Source organism: Aspergillus brunneoviolaceus (genome assembly GCF_003184695.1).
Source record: "Aspergillus brunneoviolaceus CBS 621.78 unplaced genomic scaffold BO95scaffold_96, whole genome shotgun sequence".
NCBI lineage: Eukaryota > Fungi > Ascomycota > Eurotiomycetes > Eurotiales > Aspergillaceae > Aspergillus > Aspergillus brunneoviolaceus.
In genome coordinates, this window is record NW_020290826.1 from 108,723 (window position 1) to 126,155 (window position 17,433).

Here is a 17,433-nt window from a genome sequence, read left to right on the forward strand (position 1 = left end):
GGTTCGAGCTGGAAAGGAGAAGGCTATAGATTATATGTATAATCGTGCGAGACCTGATCGACAACCAAACTTTCGGCTAGTTGCCCGGCTTCCAAAATCCACGGATCCGGAAATAAACATCGAAGATGCGAATTGGATGATAATCTTACTCGAGAACACCACGACTGTGATGGCGGAAAGTTTTGAACCTCCCTACGTTTACCCCAGTGATTTCCATGGCTCTAGTATGAAGAGGTTTGCTGCTGATCTAGGGGAATTTACCATCTCAAGTGCCCATGAGCGTCTTAACAGGGCATTACCTATCTCTCAGCCTCTACGCGGACGCCGTTGGGCAACGCATTGTGCAAACTGTCGGTGGCCGCTAGGTGTATGGAACATCTTGCCGTGCCCACTGCCAGGGCATATATTCGAAAAGATGTGCGGCAGCTGTGACTATCGATACAAAAAGAATGGGTGCCTTCCTCTCCCAGATTTCCGGGAGCAAGAAGCGAAGGCAAAACGCATTGACAAGGAAGGGAGGTCCAAATGTATCAATGATGGACACGAAATTACCAAGAGGTCCTTCACAGCACACCCTCAAGAGGGTCACGAAGGTGAGTATATTTGTCTAGGATGCATGGGTCGATGTAATCGAGATAATGAACTGCCACCACCGAATTGGCGGGCGGACGGATCATTTGGAATGCCCAAGGTCAAGCCCAAGGTCGACAGACGTTGTTCCAAATGTAGCAAGGCAATCCCGGAGAGTGTTCAGATCTACTGGAACCCACTCGAGCCAGATGAGAAGTCCAAGATGTGGTGCAAAAGCTGTTTCCCTTATTGGGATAATCACAGCTCGGGTAAAATGGTTGCCCATCAGAAAAAAGCAAAAGTCAGTCAAATGAAGCAAAAGACGACCGCGTGTGTGCATTGTGGTTGGGATCCAGCACATCATGACTCAAACAAGAGTGCAAGGAATGGCCTACGATATAACATGACGTTTGGAATTGTTGTCCATCGCCTATTAGCCCTGATCTAACATCTAGCACCAAGTACCGTGTTCTATACGCAAAGCTATACAACCTAGAATCAGACACAAAGCTACAGTCTGGCGATATTCTCACTTTGAATACGACCAACCCGGTGAATCTTCCTTTGCCATTAATGAAATTACTTCGACTTCAGTGGGTTTTTCATCGAATATTGGCGATGAGTGGCACGGCCGACGCGTTAGAAGAAGATTTAAACCCGGATTCGCACAGGCCGGCGGATACAGGGCTATGCTGGAGAAACGAAAGCATCGTTTACTGCCTATGGTCTGGAGGCAGATTACAGATTTGCCCGATTTCGAATGTGAAGAATGCAAGGTAACTCGCCTGGAGAGGTGGATACTCACTGTCCATAATGGAGTGGCAAGACTATCCTGTCTCAAATGTCGCAAAGGTCTGTATGATGGTGCCAGGAAGACGAAAGATGCCGGCCGGTCTCGGGCCTTATGCCTCAGGCCGCTCACCGCCCGCCACGCACGTTAATGGTTTTCTCAGTCGGATAGTCTCATGTAGTCTGAATTCATCCATCATCCACGTCCTTGACAAAAAATACAAATGGGGTAATAACATCTTCCAAGCAATTCAGTCAATGCAAGCATTTCATCAGTGCTTGAAAAGAGTCGCTAAGATTGACAACAGTCTGCAGGCAATCAGAGCACGAAAGGCAAAGGTCGTGGGTGAACGTAGTGAAGGCTTTGGGGCGAAGAAAGACCCGGGCTAAATGCGACAAATGCTATTGGGAAGACCGGATGATACGAGAAATTATCAGGGTAAGGCTTCCTTGCACTCATGACGAGATGACGCCCAATACTGATCCAATGTTTGCCAATAGTTCAATTATCCAGCCTCGCTTTTGAGATAGGCGGGGTTTGATTATAGTTTGCGGCATCGAGTATTGTTCGAAGACAGGAGAAAAATGGCAGATGGGATCAGGAAGGCAAGTTCTTGTTCACATGCGAATAACGCGTTGCTAATTCTCCATCGACTACAGTTCTCTCGATCTAGTATGCTCTTCGTGAAACGAAACCACCGGGCGAATTTCGAGTGATAAACCTCGCGGATCGTTTAGACTACGATACACTAAAGTTATGCGTGTGCAGTGGAGCTTGTGCAGACGATATTTTGAGGTCTTGCAGATCGCTGCCGCCAGTGCGTTCTGTTCCGCAATCTCCGTGCCAACTTCGGTGGCGGTTGGGTATTTTTCAATTTCCTTGAGCATTTCTTGTTGAGCGAAGGCTAACCGAGGCTGCTTGGTCTCAGAACCATATATCAAGCAACCGAAGCGATATTACACGATGCGATCTTTGAGCGCCTTTCTTCGAGCTCGAGCCCACCGAGTCCATCATCGATGCCCAACGTCCTAATCTCATGCCTCCATCGATGCCGATTCAGAGGATGTTGATGTACAATCATTGAATGTCGATTAGAACGCACACTCCGTGAAGAAAGTCACCAATTCGGTGGTGTAAATGGTAGAATACAGAGTTTCAACCTCCTCCGGCGCGCTGGATGGTGCGGGTGCAGCGCTGGTCATAGGGGAGACGGTGGCGGGCGATCTGGTGCTGACAATGGATGACGAGATCGCCAAAGGGCTTCCGGATGACTGTAAAAGGGTGGCGGGAGCTGAGGAGCTCGAACGCCCTGATGTGGGCGGGAACAGAACCGGAGCACTCGACGCAGAGTGTATGAGATGCACCGACGTCGATGGGGTAGGCGTCGGGGTGTCACCCCGAGTCGAAGTGGGAGTGGGAGTGGGAGTGAGGGTGGAGACGATCAAAGATGTATACTCTGAAGTCGAGGTGCGAGTCAAAGTCTCCGGGACATACGAGGTCACTCGCGAAGTACAGGGGTCGAAAAGAAAGAGCTCGACGGCCAAAACACTGCTTGAGGCTGGCACCAATTCCAGTGACCCGGCAAGGATCCGGCAGGTTTCGCTGTCATCCCAGTTGACGCCCGCGCAGTTGCTGTAGTGGGTGCACGCATCGGTGCACGCGTCCACGCTGACCCAGGAGTAGGTCATCTTGGTGGTACTGGCACTGTAGGCGGAGGTAGTGCACGTGGCCGACCAGTAGTTTCCTGCATCATACCAGATGGTATTGGCACAACCCGTCGGAGCGACAGTACCCCAGGTGCAAGTGCTGGTGATGGAGACACTTGGGATGGAGGTGGTGATAGTCGTTACCGCGGTGCTGGTATAGCTCGATGTGAGGGTCACAACCGATGGACTGGCTCCACTCACCTGCAGTGCAGCGAGGAGAACCAAGGTCGAGCTCAAGAGTCGGACCATCTTGCGAAGAGACAATTGTCAGTGGGATGAAGAGATCTGATTATCTTCAATTTCTTGCCAGAGGGGGAACTCAGGAGATCAAATAGTTCAAGCGACCCAGTGTGGACCCTTTTTTAGGTCTTTCTATCGACACTCCTCCTCGTTGACCAATAAGGATGGCTCATCTCAGTCAACCGTCGGTTGGATTGACCGGAATTGCGCTGGCAATGAAGCCGCACCCGCAAATAGCTTCCATCTAGTCTGTTCTAGTCAGGAGAGTTGTGAGAAAAGAGAGAAACTAGCCGAGATTTGTGAAGCAATGCTTTTCCCAGGTTTTGCCAGGGGTCCAAGAGCCGGTGGCAGCCATTGCCGCAGTAAGTTGGGCCCGACCGGCCATCCGTGAGTTATTTGTGATTGTGGATTGTGGTCCGGGTGCTACGAGGCTGCAGATACAGTACAATCCCAGGGTGGGGTCTTTCTTCTGTTGTACCGCATTCTCTCATCACGTTTGCACCACAAGTGAATTATCGCCTGCCATGAAGTCTGGCCACGTGATGCTATGGCCATTCGAATACCCTCCACCAAGTCGGTAAGTTCTCCTCATCAACAACAAGATCAACAAATCGATTTCGAAACGATCTCTTCTATCTCAATGATAAACCCCGCGGTATGTACAGAGGTTCTCGGTTTCAAGATTCACGTACGATAAAGGCCTGTCCAGTCGCCGATATACCATGATCTGCCTGTCCTACTATGCTAACCATATCGATGCTAATCACACAGATCGAATCGACTACATGGTCTTTACACACTACGCGACCGCAACGAAAAAGTTTGTCTCCCCCTCTTTCGCCTCGACCTGGCTCTTCTTCACCAAGTCATCTCCCACCAACAATCGCAGCCTCTCCGCTGTGGCCGGGCTATCGAGCGCCAATGCTGCCTGCACTCCATTCTGCTCGCGGGCACTGCGCAAGGCATCGCGGAGCGCAAACAATACGGTCGACCCCAAGAACAGAGGCGGTTCTCCAATGCCCTTGCTTGACTGAATCGACCGCAGGTGGGACCACGACACACCCTGCAAGAAACTCACATTGAACTCCTGCGGGATGTCACTGAAGCCAGGGATCTTGTACGTCCCGGGGCCTCGCGTCGCCAGCTGCCCACTGCGGCTCCACAAACTCTCTTCCATAGTGAAGAGACCTTGACCCTGCACGAACGCCCCCTCGATTTGTCCATAGTCGATGGCCGGATTGATCGAGCGTCCAACATCCATTTTGATGTCCGTCCGCAGCACCGTGTGATCGCCCGTTAGCAGGTCCAACTCGACTTCAGTGCATGCTACACCCTGCGTGAAATAGTAGTACATTGGCTTCACAGTCGCAACATCGTAATTTCCCCACTGATACCCGATTTTAGGCATCTTCCAGAATCCGCTGGCCGCTAAGTTGACTCGGTCGCGATACGCTGCGTGCGCCATCTGCGCCATCGTCGCGTCAGGACCGAGTCGCTCTCGGTACGGCTTCAGCCGTTCGTTCAACTGGTCGCAGGCGTCTTGAATTGCCATTCCATTCAGATCGCTGCCAGAGGACGCGGCTGTTGGTGAGGCATTGGCTGTCTGGTAGGAGGAGGTGTCTTGCGTAAACACACTTTCGAATGGGACCCCCAGCGCCTGCGCCGCAACTTGGGCCATCTTCGTGTACAGCCCTTGACCCATCTCTGTTCCACCGTGGTTAAGCAGTACTGATCCATCTGTGTAGATCTTGACCGATGCAGCAGCTTGATTCAGATGCAAGGCTGTGGCGAACGATATACCGAACTTGCTAGGGATCAAGCAGATACCCCGTTTGCGCCAGCGATGTGTGGCATTGAACTTTCTGATTTGCTCTCTCCGCTCGTCATATCTAGCCTCTTTGCGCACCTGTTCTAACAGCATCGGCACATGCCAATCTTCGTCAATCTGCTGTAGGAATGGTGTCCGCTGCCCGATCGTGTACAGATTACGTCTCCGCAGCTCATCCACGGGGATTTCTAGCCCCTCAGCTATCGCGTTCATGATCGTCTCGGTGAAGAACATGCTCTGAGGAGCACCGAACCCACGGAAGGCCGTATTGCTATGGGTATTGGTTCGACACACCCATCCCCGGATATGCACATTCGGGATCTCATAGCAGTTGTCCAAATGCGTACAGCAGCGGTCCATCACCGCCCCGCTCATGTCAGTGGACCAGCCTGCATTGTTGTAACAGTCGGCAGATAACGCGATAAGCTTTCCTTCATTGGTGACACCAACCTTCCAGCGACACTGAACCGGATGTCGCTGTCCGGTAGTCATCATGTCCTCATCTCGGGGAAGCATCGCACGCACCGGTCGGCGGGCTTTCTTGGCTGCGATGGCTACCAGACAAGCTAGCTGCACGCTTCGCGATTCTTTGCCTCCAAAAGCGCCACCCATCCGTTTGACTCGTGCGTTGATGCGGTTAGCGGGAACTCCTGTTACTTGACTGACGAAGTCTTGAGTTTCCATACTACAGAAACGTTAGCATGCTCAGCGGACAGTTTGCGCAATGGTGTGGGCTGGAAAGCATACGTGTTCTGCGTTGATGACCAGATTTCCATTCCACCATCTTCCGTACTTGGGATCGCCATGGCGGCATTCGTCTCAAGGTAGAAATGCTCCTGTCCGCCTATCCGTGTTACACCCGAAAAGGTTCTGTCGCATCTGCGGAATACTGCGTCCATTTCCGCCGGCGGCGCACCTTTGCGCAGTTCTTTGCCATGTGGGAAGAAGGAATTCGCTGTGATTGCATCATCGATGGTGAGAATAGCCGGAAGATCTTCATATTCGATCTTTACGGCTTTCGCAGCTGCCTGGGCCTGGATAGCCGTCTCGGCGTACACCATCCCGATAGGCTGGCCGTGCGACAGTACCTCATCGATCGCAAAGAAAGGTTCATCGTGCACAATTGATCCCCAAAGGTTCTTCTCGATCGGGATGCTCGTGTGATCGATGTAGCCGGTCGCTAGTCCTTGCACAAGAGCAGGTGTCCAGTCGACGGATACAAGTTTGGCATGCGCACGTTGCGAGAGAATCAATGCTCCGAATAGTTGTCGGTGATGGGGCGGCATATCATCGAGATATTCTGCCTCGCCTGTGGTATGTTTGAGCCCGGAGAGGTGAGGCAGTGCCTTCCCCACCACTCGTTGCTCGTGCGGATTGATATCATCTCGAGTCCCGGAAGAGATCTTGCGGTGGATCTCGTCTGTCAGATCGGAGGGCGTAGGAGCGGCGAGTTGATATTCTGCTATAACTTCATGCCAGAAGCGGAAGAAGAATGAAACAGCCAGTGTCCGGCGGTAAGTTGCCATCCCACCCGGAACGCTGAATACAAGATCAAAGTCCGCGAGAAGCGCATCCACCGTCGCATCAAGAACGGCCTGCGTTCCCCATTTTTTGCCCTTGAGGGTAGCACTAGCTCTGTGGGCAAGCACGGTGGTCGGTGCCATCCCGCCGTACGCGAGAGAAGCATTTTCAACCGTGTTGTCGCTCGCCAAACGGACGCGGAAGGCGGCAGTCACGATAGCGATGTCATCATCTTTTCGCTTGGCTTGCTTGTATGATTTCGTGATCTCGCGACACCCCGAAGACGGCAGCGGAATGCGGATTTCAGTGATTAGGCTGCCCTTTGGCAAAGCGGTCTTGCGATATCCCAGAAACATTTTCTCCATGGCCAGGGCTTGTTCCTCCTCATGGCCGCGCACAACAACTGTGGCGTTCACTGCGAGAAGTAGCGGGTTCATGTCTGAGATGGGAGAGGCCGTCGCAATGTTTCCCGCTAGTGAGGCTGCGTTGCGAATCTGTCGCCCAGCAAAGTACCGGAGCACCTTAGCCATGGCCGATAGTACTGAGCCGGAAGAACCCAGAATAGGAGCAAGGCGCTGGCATTCTTCCTCCACATCAGTGAGAGAAGTATTCCCACCAATTATCAGCTCCTTTGCACCACTGTCGTGTTCAACCAGGTTGATTTGAGCTAGCTCTTCGATGTCTCCGATAAAGATCGATACGTCGGCCGCAAGGTTTTTGAAGCGAACATCAATCTGAACCTCCGAAGCACCGCCAACTAGCGTGGCAGATGGAAAGCGCGCCAAGAGATCTACAGTCTGCTGAAGAGTGACCGGACGAAGCCATATTCTCCGATCATCTGCATAATATAGCAACTGAGGGGTAAACTTCGCCAGACCAGGAGGGTAGATCAGCTCTGTTTGTGGCACATACGGAATGAAGTCAAATTGTGGAATTGCTGGAGTTTTCTCCTCCGGCGTGGTCAACGGAGACGAATTGGCCTTATCTGAGCTCGATGAGCATGAGGACGATGAAGGGCTATCGCGACAACATCCGCCAGGTCGCCCGCATGATTGGGCCGGAAGTACCGGCAAATCGACGGTGTCGTCTGTCTTATCCGTGGTAGTGGAAACCACAGACTGCAGGCGCGCCTGGAGGTCCTCACGAACAAATGTCTTGGCCGCCTGAAGAATTGGTTTGTATCCAGTACACCGACACAGATTTCCATCGAGATGGCCTTTCATTTCAATATCATCTTCGGACAGCAGGAAGGTACCGGTCTGCGGGTCGTATGCGTTGCGGATAACAGCATATAGTGACATAACGATGCCGGGGGTACAGAACCCGCACCTGCAATGATTAGATCATAGCCAAAAAAAATACGGAAACAGCCTTACTGGGAGCCATGGAGCTTCGCCAGACGCTCTTGCAAAGGATGCGGGTGTTCAACATTTCCTAAGCCCTCGACGGTGATAACATGCTTTCCTACCACTGCAGCATTCCATGGAACGGTCAGTACGACCCATGGTTGAAAATCAAGCTGGAGTACGCCTACCTCCGACCAGCGGATACAGACAGGCATTGACTGCCCTATGGACTAGTCGTCGGCTGCGAGGATGTCGTGTCTGCAGCACCACTGTACAGGCACCACAGCCGCCCTCGCCACAGCCCAGCTTCGTTCCAGTGAGTCCATCTTGGGCTCGGATGAAGTCCAGCAGCGTCCACTGAGGATTTGGATCGCGGAGAGCGATTTGCGTCCCGTTTAGATAGAAGATAAGAGTGGAGCTGGCATTGGAAGAGACGATGTAGTCGTGAAGAGGATGAGACGCATTCATGATTGCATCAGACTCATATTCGACAACAGCCGACAAAAATCAGAATGAAGCTGGGGAGGACGGAGGGGGGAGAAGAAAAGCAGTTGTCCTACACGTGATGCTGCAAGCTGCCCCCAATCAAAAGACGCAAAATACGAAGCAGGAATGCCCAAAAGACATGGATCACCGACAGCTACCAAAGTACAGTACGTGGACGTTGGATCTACATCATCGTGCATGACCCCGCTGCAAAAGGTGGGAGGGCAAGAGTGGGGGATTCTTTGACACACAAGTGGATGATAACAATCATGGCCAGGCTAGTCAACCAAGATAGATGGCTACGCCAGCAGATTGATTAACTAGCATGGGTAAGTTAGCTTCATTGGTGGGTTTAACTGATAGGCAATTGATAGCTATCCCTCCACCAACCCTGTCAGCACCTTCATCGCCTCATGCACCACCGTCCAGCGAACTGTAGCCAATTGCTGTGCCATTGACCGAATCAACCCACGCATATCATAGTGATATCGGGGCCCCTCATTGACTCGCTCTCCGGTCAGGGACACAAGCAGACTTGCCAGATCGAGACTCACCCGCTGCCCTCCAAATTCGTGCACTCCTCCTCCATGCACAGCCCAACAGGCCAATGTTCCTACGTACAAACACCACGGGAAGTGGAACGCGTCCATAGCCTCCCAGTTGCCCTGACGGCTGGAAACAGCCTCCCGAACCATCCACGCCGCCTGTTTCGCCGCTTGCATCGCAGACTCCGAGCGCACCCAGTGGCTCAACGCCCGAGCCGACCGGTCGCGATCAGTCTGCGTGACCGTCCGACCAAGAATACTAGGCGCGCCCGCGCCGATTTGGAGATCCAGCACTTCCGCTTGAAGCGCTAGTTGCGCTGCGCGATACAGCACCAGCGCCGCGCTGTGGAAGACTCCCGCGCTGTCCGACGACCCGAGTTGACTTTCGCCCAGCTTCATCGCCAGCCCGTCCGCATCAAAATCTGCCTTCCATAACTCGTACGAACGGCCCATGCGACGGGTCCAGCTTCCCACGCGATCCGGATCCTCGCCGCGGAGGGTCGTTTGATCCCGACGTTTGAGATCCGCCGACACGGACATCAGACCGTGCAGAACCACCAGTCGCGCGAGCGGATTCAATTGTCGCGGTCGCGGAACCGCGGCGGGCGTGATATAGCCTTTCAAGACGGTCAGAAACATGGGCTCGGAGTCGGGGCTTGAGGCAAAGCTTCTAGCCCAGGCTTCTGCGGTCGGAGCGTTCCAGAGCGCCGACGCGCAGGGTAAAGCGGCACGGATCTCGAAAGCGGACATGCAAAGTGACTGCGAGAAGAGGACCGCATGCTGCACGTCCCACATGAAGCAGTGCATGGCTAGTCGCTTCCGCTGCTCCCCCTCCATGGCTTGGTGCCAGCTGTTCGCGAGGTCCTCGTCGGATAACGCGGGGGACGCGGTCGAGCGGATCGTGCAGCAGGTGCTGCGCCGAATGAGCTTAATCAGCACGCAGTGGAAGAGCTGCGCTCGTTCGCGTTGCTTGGGACCTGCCCGCATTTTGCCGAAGCAGTCGATCAACAACATCGCTTGCAGAATCCATAAGGGCGGTTGCGGTGAGAAATCGAGATGGCAGAAGAGCTGCGGTCGCAAGAAATCATGGATCCCCACAGCCAGCTGGTGAGCCTCGCGGCTGCTGTAGGTGGCGCCCATGGAGAGGATCGCGCCCAGGAGAATGGGGTCAACTGTGTTGGGATCGAAGGTGGGCGCGTGGATCAGTGGATAGGTCACATTGAACCGCGTGAAGAAGAGATCGCAGTACTGTTGGAGCGCTGACACAGAGAGCAGGGCTGAGTCGAGGGGCGTGGGCTTGCCATCCAATCCCGACGGCGGATTACGAGCCACCAAGTCGAGTAGACCTTGACAGGCCTCATCTGAGAGACATGGGAGCTGAGGTGCTGAAGGGTTGTCTGTGGTTGTGTCCAGTCCACACAGCCAGTCAAGGGAGGTATCCGGGCTGCGCTCGACAAACGAGGCTGCCTGCAGCAGAACGGCCGATGGATCGGGGTCTGGAACGGTCCAGGCCAGCAAGTCTGGTTCTAACGTTATATCGAGGGGAGGGAAAGCGTCGTCCAGAGAAGCCACATCAAACAGCCAGTTGTAGTTGTTCGTCGCGGCAAACGGCATGTTGAAATCGGTCGCTTTTTGATCTTAGCATTGACTTGCACGGCGGAAGAGGAGTTCATACCTGTGTCGAGGTTGAAGAAATCCTCGATCGACCCTTGGTCAAAGCTCCAAGATCCATCGGCTGCATCGAACTGTCCCGGTATAGGCTCAACGTACGGCTCGAAGGGTCCATTGGGAGGCATGGGCGCTAGCAGCGGATCTGTATCATCCAAGGACAGCGTCGTCGGATCACTCGTCGAGCGAGGCGGTGATACAGGCGCCCCGGGGATTGGGTCCGACTCGTGAGAGCTGGTAACAGACAGTGCACACGAGGAGGCCGATGACAGCTCCATCGAAGCGACTGACTCCGAAGCAGAGCACTCGGGCATATTGTTTCTAGGAGCGCTGCCCCGAGACTGTCGCTTCGGCGGTCGGACAACGATATTACCATTATCAGCCCGGCGCGTCCTCTTGCGCGTCTCCAGCACTCCCAGCCCCGGTCCTCCAGCTTCTTCATCCCGCTTGGCATGGCGTAGGAGATGGCGACTGAGAAGATCCGGGCGGTGGAAATGCACCGAGCATCGCTCGCAGACGTAGCCCTGACGGGCTTGCTCGTGGTTCAAAGCATGGCGTCGCAGATGTTCAGCACGCGTGAAACTTTTGCCGCAGTCGGGCCAGTGGCAGACGTGGGACTTCATGAGGGGCCATTATCAGCCGGAAGAAAAAACGGACACGAAGGAGACGTGACGAGATCGCCGCCCGCCCCCCAACTCTGAGAGGATTAAATACCTAGCAAGGTCGTATGCATGGGTGCATGCATGCACGATGGCGCATTGATAAGCGGGGAAGAGAGGGGGTGGCGCTACGCGAATGACAGCCAGCGGATCCTCCCTCCTTATCAGCATAGATACGGAGAGACAGGGTTTGATATCAAGTTCGATAACCAAGTTGACTACCAAGGCTACTTTATCTACTGTCAGGCTATAGAAAATAGCGCCATTCTGGACTCCGCTCCCCTTCGGCCAAATGCCGAGTCTCCACGGCCTCTGCTCGCCGTCGCACGCCTTGGCTTCGGTCTCGTCGCCGATTCTCAAGTCTGAAATACACGCTCAGCGCAGTTATCACCACGATGGCCACCCCATTACAACAACATGTCGCTACGAGAGTGGGGATATATCTACAATGATTAGCTCAGTACTGCTGAAGATGCAAGAGAACTTACTTAGGTGCATATTCTGTGCGGAAAGTTGCTGCACTCAGCACTCCGGCCAGGTTTCCCAACCCAACCAAGAAGCCTGTATTAGCTGCGCGGGAGCTTTCGTGCACGTTATTGTTGTTGTGCCAGGCATGGACCAGACACGAAGGGATGTAGGCCCCGGCTGCCATAAGGAAGCAGGCAAAGTACGCCACACCTTTGTTGTCTAGCACGTCGATGGTCGCCAGAATGATCATCCCAATCAGCGACAGGACCAATGAGAAAACCGTGTGAAATCCTCGCTCGCGAAAGTAGTCGGATGACCATGCGACGCAGAGAAGCACGACGGCGCCTACTAGATTCGGGGCGACTGTCCAGAGGTTGGTCTTGACTGTTGAATAGCCGAGGCGTCCGACGATCTGCACAGTCAGTGTCATTTCTAGGGTTCGTGAGGTTGTGGCTTACCAAAGGAAAGAAGTTCATGGCTGTCGCATAAGCTACTGGATACGTGAAGGAGATCACACACCAGACCAGGAATTTCCAGTCCGAAAACATCTGGAACGCAGTCTTGAGATTCAAGCCCGTCTCAACCTCGGCCGAGGTGTCGCGCAGGATTCGGGCAGTTGCAGCTGCTCGTTCTCGCTCCGACAAGAACCAGGCTTTTTGAGGTCCGTCAGGCAGCAAGAAGAACGAGAGAATACCCATCAGAAAAGTCATGCTGCCTTCAATGATGAACAGCCACTGCCACCCTTTGACGGCGGGGTCGTTGATCTGAAACACCCCGAACGAGATAAGTCCGCTGAATGCCGAAGCAAGTACGGCAAAACATTGAATGATGGCCAGACGGAAGCCCATCTGGTCGCGGGTGTAGAAGAGAGTTAGGTAGAAGGTTGCACCAGCGAAGAAGCCTGCTTCAAAGACACTGAAACGATCAGCAGCTAGACCTGCATGTTTGGATCGGTCGCTTACCCCAAGATCATCCGCACGACGATCATGCTGCCGAAGCTCTTCACGGCACATTGACACAGAGCTAGGATTCCCCATACGACAGTCACTTTCGGAGTCAGCTTCAATCTAGATTGATAAGGGAAAGAACCTACTAAACGACAGCGTAATGCGACCGGAGTAGCGCTTGAGGAGAAGATTCCATGGCAAGTCGAACAGTCCAAAGGGGATGTAGAAGAGGAGCACGAGCAGCGAATAATCATTCCCCTTGAGATGAATATCCTCGTCGAGTCCGTCGGTTTTGGCATTGGCCAGGTTGCTCTGCTGCGGTCAACATCTCCTCTTGTTTGACATGAGGGTTGGCCTTACCCGATCCATGCAATCGAAGAAGTACATCTATCAAGTTCAGTGTCTGGCAGTCGAGGTATGATGGGGTACATGCTCACCAGACATAGCAAGGGCAACACAAACAGATCCACCTTCCGCACTGCGACCGGTTAGGGCTGGTCTCGCAGCGCAGGGCTCGACATACCAACTGATTTCTCGGCTTCATGGTCAATGTAGACCTCATTCTCGCCGCGCTTCATCTCGAACTCTGATGGTAGAGGCGCACTCTTCTCGGCCTTGTCGATAGATGACATGATGCTGGCAATGGGAGTTACACCACCCCCCCTTGCGAGGGCTGGGACGAGGCGGCGAGGTGATATATCCAATAGTGGTATATCCCCTGCATCTATGGTGTAACCCACCCTGCCTATCGATATCCTTTCTGATAACCAACTATTCCCATTTCGACTTTCCCCGCATCCATGTTATCAGTCTTATCGTAGAAGCTGGTCTGGGCTCGTCAATCCCCATTCTTCGCCGTCCCCCACTCTTGTCCGCTGCTGAACTGCTCGCGTCGAACTCCTCGGTATTCGTTCCGAGCATCATCCACGATAGTGACCCCTCAATGGGCGATAAAGCCCGCGATAAAGGATATATTCACTGGACAATGGCAATCGACCCCTCACCCATCCAAGCTCGTGTTTTCCAGCCCAGTCAGCAAGATGTCTCCCAGCGCCCCTCCAATCCTTGATTTCTCCGTGTTCTACGGCGGCGATAGCGCTGCAAAGGCACAGCTCGTCGAACAGATCCGCGAATGCTGTCTGTACAATGGCTTCTTCCAGATCACGGGCCACCGCGTACCGCGCGAGCTCCAGCAGCGCGTCATGGCCTGCACGAAACGATTCTTTGATCTCCCTCTCGAGGAGAAGGTTCTGGTTGACAAGAGTACGTGCGCCCACTGATCACAGCTTATTTGTTTCCCGCGCTAATGCACAGTTTGGGTAGATCACAACACCTGGAACCGTGGCTACGAGTTGCTTCGATCGCAGATGCTCGAAGTCGGCACCGGGCCCGAATTGAAGGAGGGATACTACGTGGGCGAGGAGATTCCCGAGGACCATCCCTACTTCGTGCAGAAGAAGCTCAACAGCGGCCCCAACCAGTGGCCGTCCACCGTCCCGGACAAAGAGGAGTTCAAACGCACGACCATGGAATACTACCACGCGGTGTTTGATCTGGCCAAGGACGTGCTGGGCGCGTTGGCGCTGACGCTCGACGTGTCGGAAGACTACTTCGATTCCTTGACCGACGGGGCGGTCGCCACGATGCGATACCTGCACTACCCGGCCCAGCCGAAGGACGCGGACGAAAAGCTGAACCGGGGGATTGGCGCACACACCGACTTTGGTTGTATTACACTCTTGCTGCAGGATGAGGTGGACGGGCTGCAAGTTCTCGACGCGCCGACCGGCGAATGGCTGGATGTAAGTTTCTTGCTTGTGTCATGTCAGGGGTGTGAGGAGATACTAACGGGAAAAGGTCGAACCCGTGCCCGGAGCCTACGTCGTCAACCTGGGCAACCTGTTCATGCGCATGGCCAACGACCGGTACAAATCCAACATCCACCGGGTGATCAACAAGTCCGGCAAGGAGCGGTACAGCATCCCTTTCTTCTTCAGCGGGAACCCGGATTACCTGTGCGAGTGTCTGCCCAACTGCCGGCAGCTGGGCGAGGACCCCAAGTACCCCCCGATCACGGTCGAGGAGATGGTGACGGCGTCGTACAAAGAGAGTTATGGTAGAGCGGAGAAGTACAAGCAGGAGATGAAGGCGAAGATGGAGGTGACGCCGCCAATGGCGGCTGTCGGGGCGTAGTTCATGTCTAGATTGAGTTGTACATATGAGCCTTTATCAAATCACCCAGTTCAACCCATGTCGCTTTACAGTACTCTTCCGTCCGGATTTCTTTTTGGGTGGTTCGCCACAGCTCAAACACCTACATCCCATCCTGCCAATCAGATGGAGAACTGGGTAATAAGGGGGCTTACTATACTGCCTTCAGGAGTGGAGGCATGATATCAACCCCCCACCCTTGGATATGCCGATAAGATTCCCGTGGTTGTTGCTGCGTAATGCGGAGGTGGTCCATGCACCGCCAGCCCTAACTCAGCTCGTATAGTATTTGAGAGAGTACAGGACAGTCGTCGACGCTCCAAGACGTGATACGTGATCATATGGCCGTTTATCCAGAGAAATCTGAAGACAACATCATGGACGACGTCCAACGAACCCCTCCCGAGAGCGAGAGCCAGAGCATCAAGCCGGAGAAAGACTCTGCAGACGTGATCCGAGAGACTCACCATGACAACGACAACCACAGCCTCGGGGCCGAGACGAAGGGCGTGATCTTCGACGACCTCGACGTGCAGCAGTTCTACGGCACGTCCACGACGGAAGCGTATCGCCTCAAGTCAGAACTCATCGGGCGATGCATGGAGGAGATAGGGATGGGGCGGTACGCTGCTCCCTCGTTCATCGTCCGACAGCATCACTAACGTGCCCAGCTTCCAATGGAAACTCTTCGTGGTCACGGGGTTTGGATGGATAGTGGATAATGTACGTCTCCTTTGGATCCAGCATCCTGAACAAACTGACCAGCCAGTTCGCATCCCAAGGCATCAGCGCCGTGCAGCCACCCATCGAGCTCGAATTCCCCGGTATCGTGCAGGTCAGCTACAGCTCCGTCGCCTACTACATCGGCCTGATCCTGGGGGCCTCCTTCTGGGGCATCTCCAGCGACCTCATCGGCCGCAAGCCCGCGTTCAACTGCACGTTGCTCATTGCCGGGATTTTTCTCTGTGGTGCAGCGGGGACGATGAACTTCGTGGGGTTCAGCGCGATGTGGGCGATGGTCGGGACGGCGGCCGGGGGGAATGTGCCGGTGGATAGTATGATCTTTCTGGAGTTTGTGCCGGGGAGGTGAGTTTCCCAGTTCTGGCGGCGATATGCCGTGGGGATAGGGGGCTAACAGGACAGTCATCAATGGCTGCTGACTGCGCTCTCTGCGTGGTGGAATTTGGGCCAGCTGATCGTCTCGCTGGTGGCGTGGGTGTTTCTGGCGAATTTCAGCTGCGCGGCGGATTCGACCCCGGAGACGTGTCGTCGGGGGGATAATATGGGGTGGTGAGTTCCTGCCCAAGATAGAGAGAGAGCTGGGAGGGGGATAATGCTCACGCAGTCTCAATGCAGGAGGTACACCCTCATAACCCTGGGCAGTCTCTCGCTCGCCTTCACACTCATCCGCACCTTCGTGTTTAAACTGCCCGAAACACCCCGATACCTCCTCTCCAAGGGCCGCGACCAAGCCGCCGTGGACGCCGTCAACCACGTCGCGAAGGAGAACGGCAAGCCGCCCCCGTTGACCCTGAGCATGCTGCAGGACATCGACGCCCGACTGGGCATCCCGTCCACGACGTCGTCCGCCCTCTCGACGACTGAGATCCTGCGCGAGAACATGAAAGACTTCAAGGGCGAGCACTATCGCGCGCTCTTCGCCACCAGACCATTGACCAGACACACCGTGATCATCTGGGGGATATGGTTGACCATCGGTTCGTCTGCCCTTACCATCAGTCCCACCCCCTCCCCCCAAACTATACTAATACCTGAGAAAAAAAGGAATCGCCTACCCCCTCTACTTCAACTTCCTCCCCTCCTACCTAGCCACGAAATTCACCTCATCGACAAGCCTAACAACCACCTACCGCAACTACTGCATCGAATCCGCCGTCGGCGTCGTCGGCCCCCTGTCCGCGGCATACCTGGTCACCACGATCTTCGGCCGACGCTGGATGATGGGCCTCTCGTCCATCATCACGGGAGTGTTCCTGTTCGCCTACGTGGGCGTCAGCAACCGCACTTCCTCGTTGGCGTTCGCGTGCGTCACAGGCATGCTGGGGAATTTTGGTAGGCCTGTGTTTCCCTTTCCAGCCCAAAATTTAACCCAGCTGAACCCAGCTGAACCCAAGCACCCACGTGTAACACTCGAACTAATGATCGGGTCCTGCAGAGTATGCAATCATGTACGCCTTCACCCCGGAATCCTTCCCCGCGCCGCACCGCGGCACCGGCACCGGCACGGCGGCGAGCCTGCTGCGGTTCGGCGGGCTGTGCGCCAGCCTCATCGCCTCGCAGACGGGCTTCACCACCGCGCCCATCTATGCCTCGGCGGCGCTGTGGGTGGTGGTCGGGGTCGTGTGTTGGGGGTTGCCGTTTGAGACGGCGGGGCATGGGTCGATCTAGCTTGCCTTTTCTTGCTTATTGATGGGATAGGGAGGGGGG

The 17,433-nt window shown here is 54.6% G+C and overlaps 6 protein-coding genes across 6 annotated transcripts; 2 read left to right on the forward strand and 4 right to left on the reverse strand.

Annotated features, from left to right (window-relative positions):
* Positions 1-449: 449 nt before the first annotated feature.
* Positions 450-1,825, forward strand: BO95DRAFT_508738 (uncharacterized protein; the record flags this gene model as incomplete). The annotated part of the gene is made up of 3 exons (XM_025591298.1): positions 450-593; positions 692-900; positions 1,073-1,825. 3 exons carry the CDS (start codon positions 450-452, stop codon positions 1,509-1,511), a joined length of 792 nt encoding a protein of 263 aa, XP_025437142.1. The 3' UTR covers positions 1,512-1,825.
* A 498-nt stretch (positions 1,826-2,323) lies between these two features.
* On the reverse strand, positions 2,324-3,723 carry BO95DRAFT_447737 (uncharacterized protein). The gene has a single exon (XM_025587698.1). The coding sequence runs from the start codon at positions 3,313-3,315 to the stop codon at positions 2,452-2,454; it is 864 nt and encodes a 287-aa protein (XP_025437143.1). The 5' UTR covers positions 3,316-3,723; the 3' UTR covers positions 2,324-2,451.
* Positions 3,724-4,105: 382 nt separating this feature from the next.
* On the reverse strand, positions 4,106-8,469 carry BO95DRAFT_375182 (xanthine dehydrogenase; the record flags this gene model as incomplete). The annotated part of the gene is made up of 4 exons (XM_025583134.1): positions 4,106-5,819; positions 5,882-7,984; positions 8,032-8,125; positions 8,190-8,469. 4 exons carry the CDS (start codon positions 8,467-8,469, stop codon positions 4,106-4,108), a joined length of 4,191 nt encoding a protein of 1,396 aa, XP_025437144.1.
* A 305-nt stretch (positions 8,470-8,774) lies between these two features.
* On the reverse strand, positions 8,775-11,615 carry BO95DRAFT_295598 (C2H2 finger domain transcription factor). The gene is made up of 2 exons (XM_025581742.1): positions 10,708-11,615; positions 8,775-10,660 (listed from the first exon to the last, which is right to left on the reverse strand). The coding sequence occupies exons 1-2, from the start codon at positions 11,321-11,323 to the stop codon at positions 8,862-8,864; spliced, it is 2,415 nt and encodes an 804-aa protein (XP_025437145.1). The 5' UTR covers positions 11,324-11,615; the 3' UTR covers positions 8,775-8,861.
* Positions 11,262-13,773, reverse strand: BO95DRAFT_295667 (MFS general substrate transporter). Its single transcript, XM_025581743.1, has 9 exons — positions 13,298-13,773; positions 13,212-13,252; positions 13,135-13,161; positions 12,921-13,086; positions 12,790-12,874; positions 12,286-12,742; positions 11,848-12,239; positions 11,415-11,802; positions 11,262-11,317 (listed from the first exon to the last, which is right to left on the reverse strand). The coding sequence occupies exons 1-8, from the start codon at positions 13,404-13,406 to the stop codon at positions 11,607-11,609; spliced, it is 1,473 nt and encodes a 490-aa protein (XP_025437146.1). The 5' UTR covers positions 13,407-13,773; the 3' UTR covers positions 11,262-11,317; positions 11,415-11,606.
* Positions 13,774-13,814: 41 nt separating this feature from the next.
* On the forward strand, positions 13,815-17,394 carry BO95DRAFT_375179 (Clavaminate synthase-like protein; the record flags this gene model as incomplete). Its single annotated transcript, XM_025583133.1, is given in 11 exon segments — positions 13,815-14,037; positions 14,098-14,576; positions 14,632-14,955; positions 14,968-15,037; positions 15,445-15,607; positions 15,657-15,708; positions 15,755-16,071; positions 16,129-16,275; positions 16,342-16,703; positions 16,771-17,066; positions 17,164-17,394. The coding sequence occupies 11 exon segments, from the start codon at positions 13,815-13,817 to the stop codon at positions 17,392-17,394; spliced, it is 2,664 nt and encodes an 887-aa protein (XP_025437147.1).
* Positions 17,395-17,433: the final 39 nt, after the last annotated feature.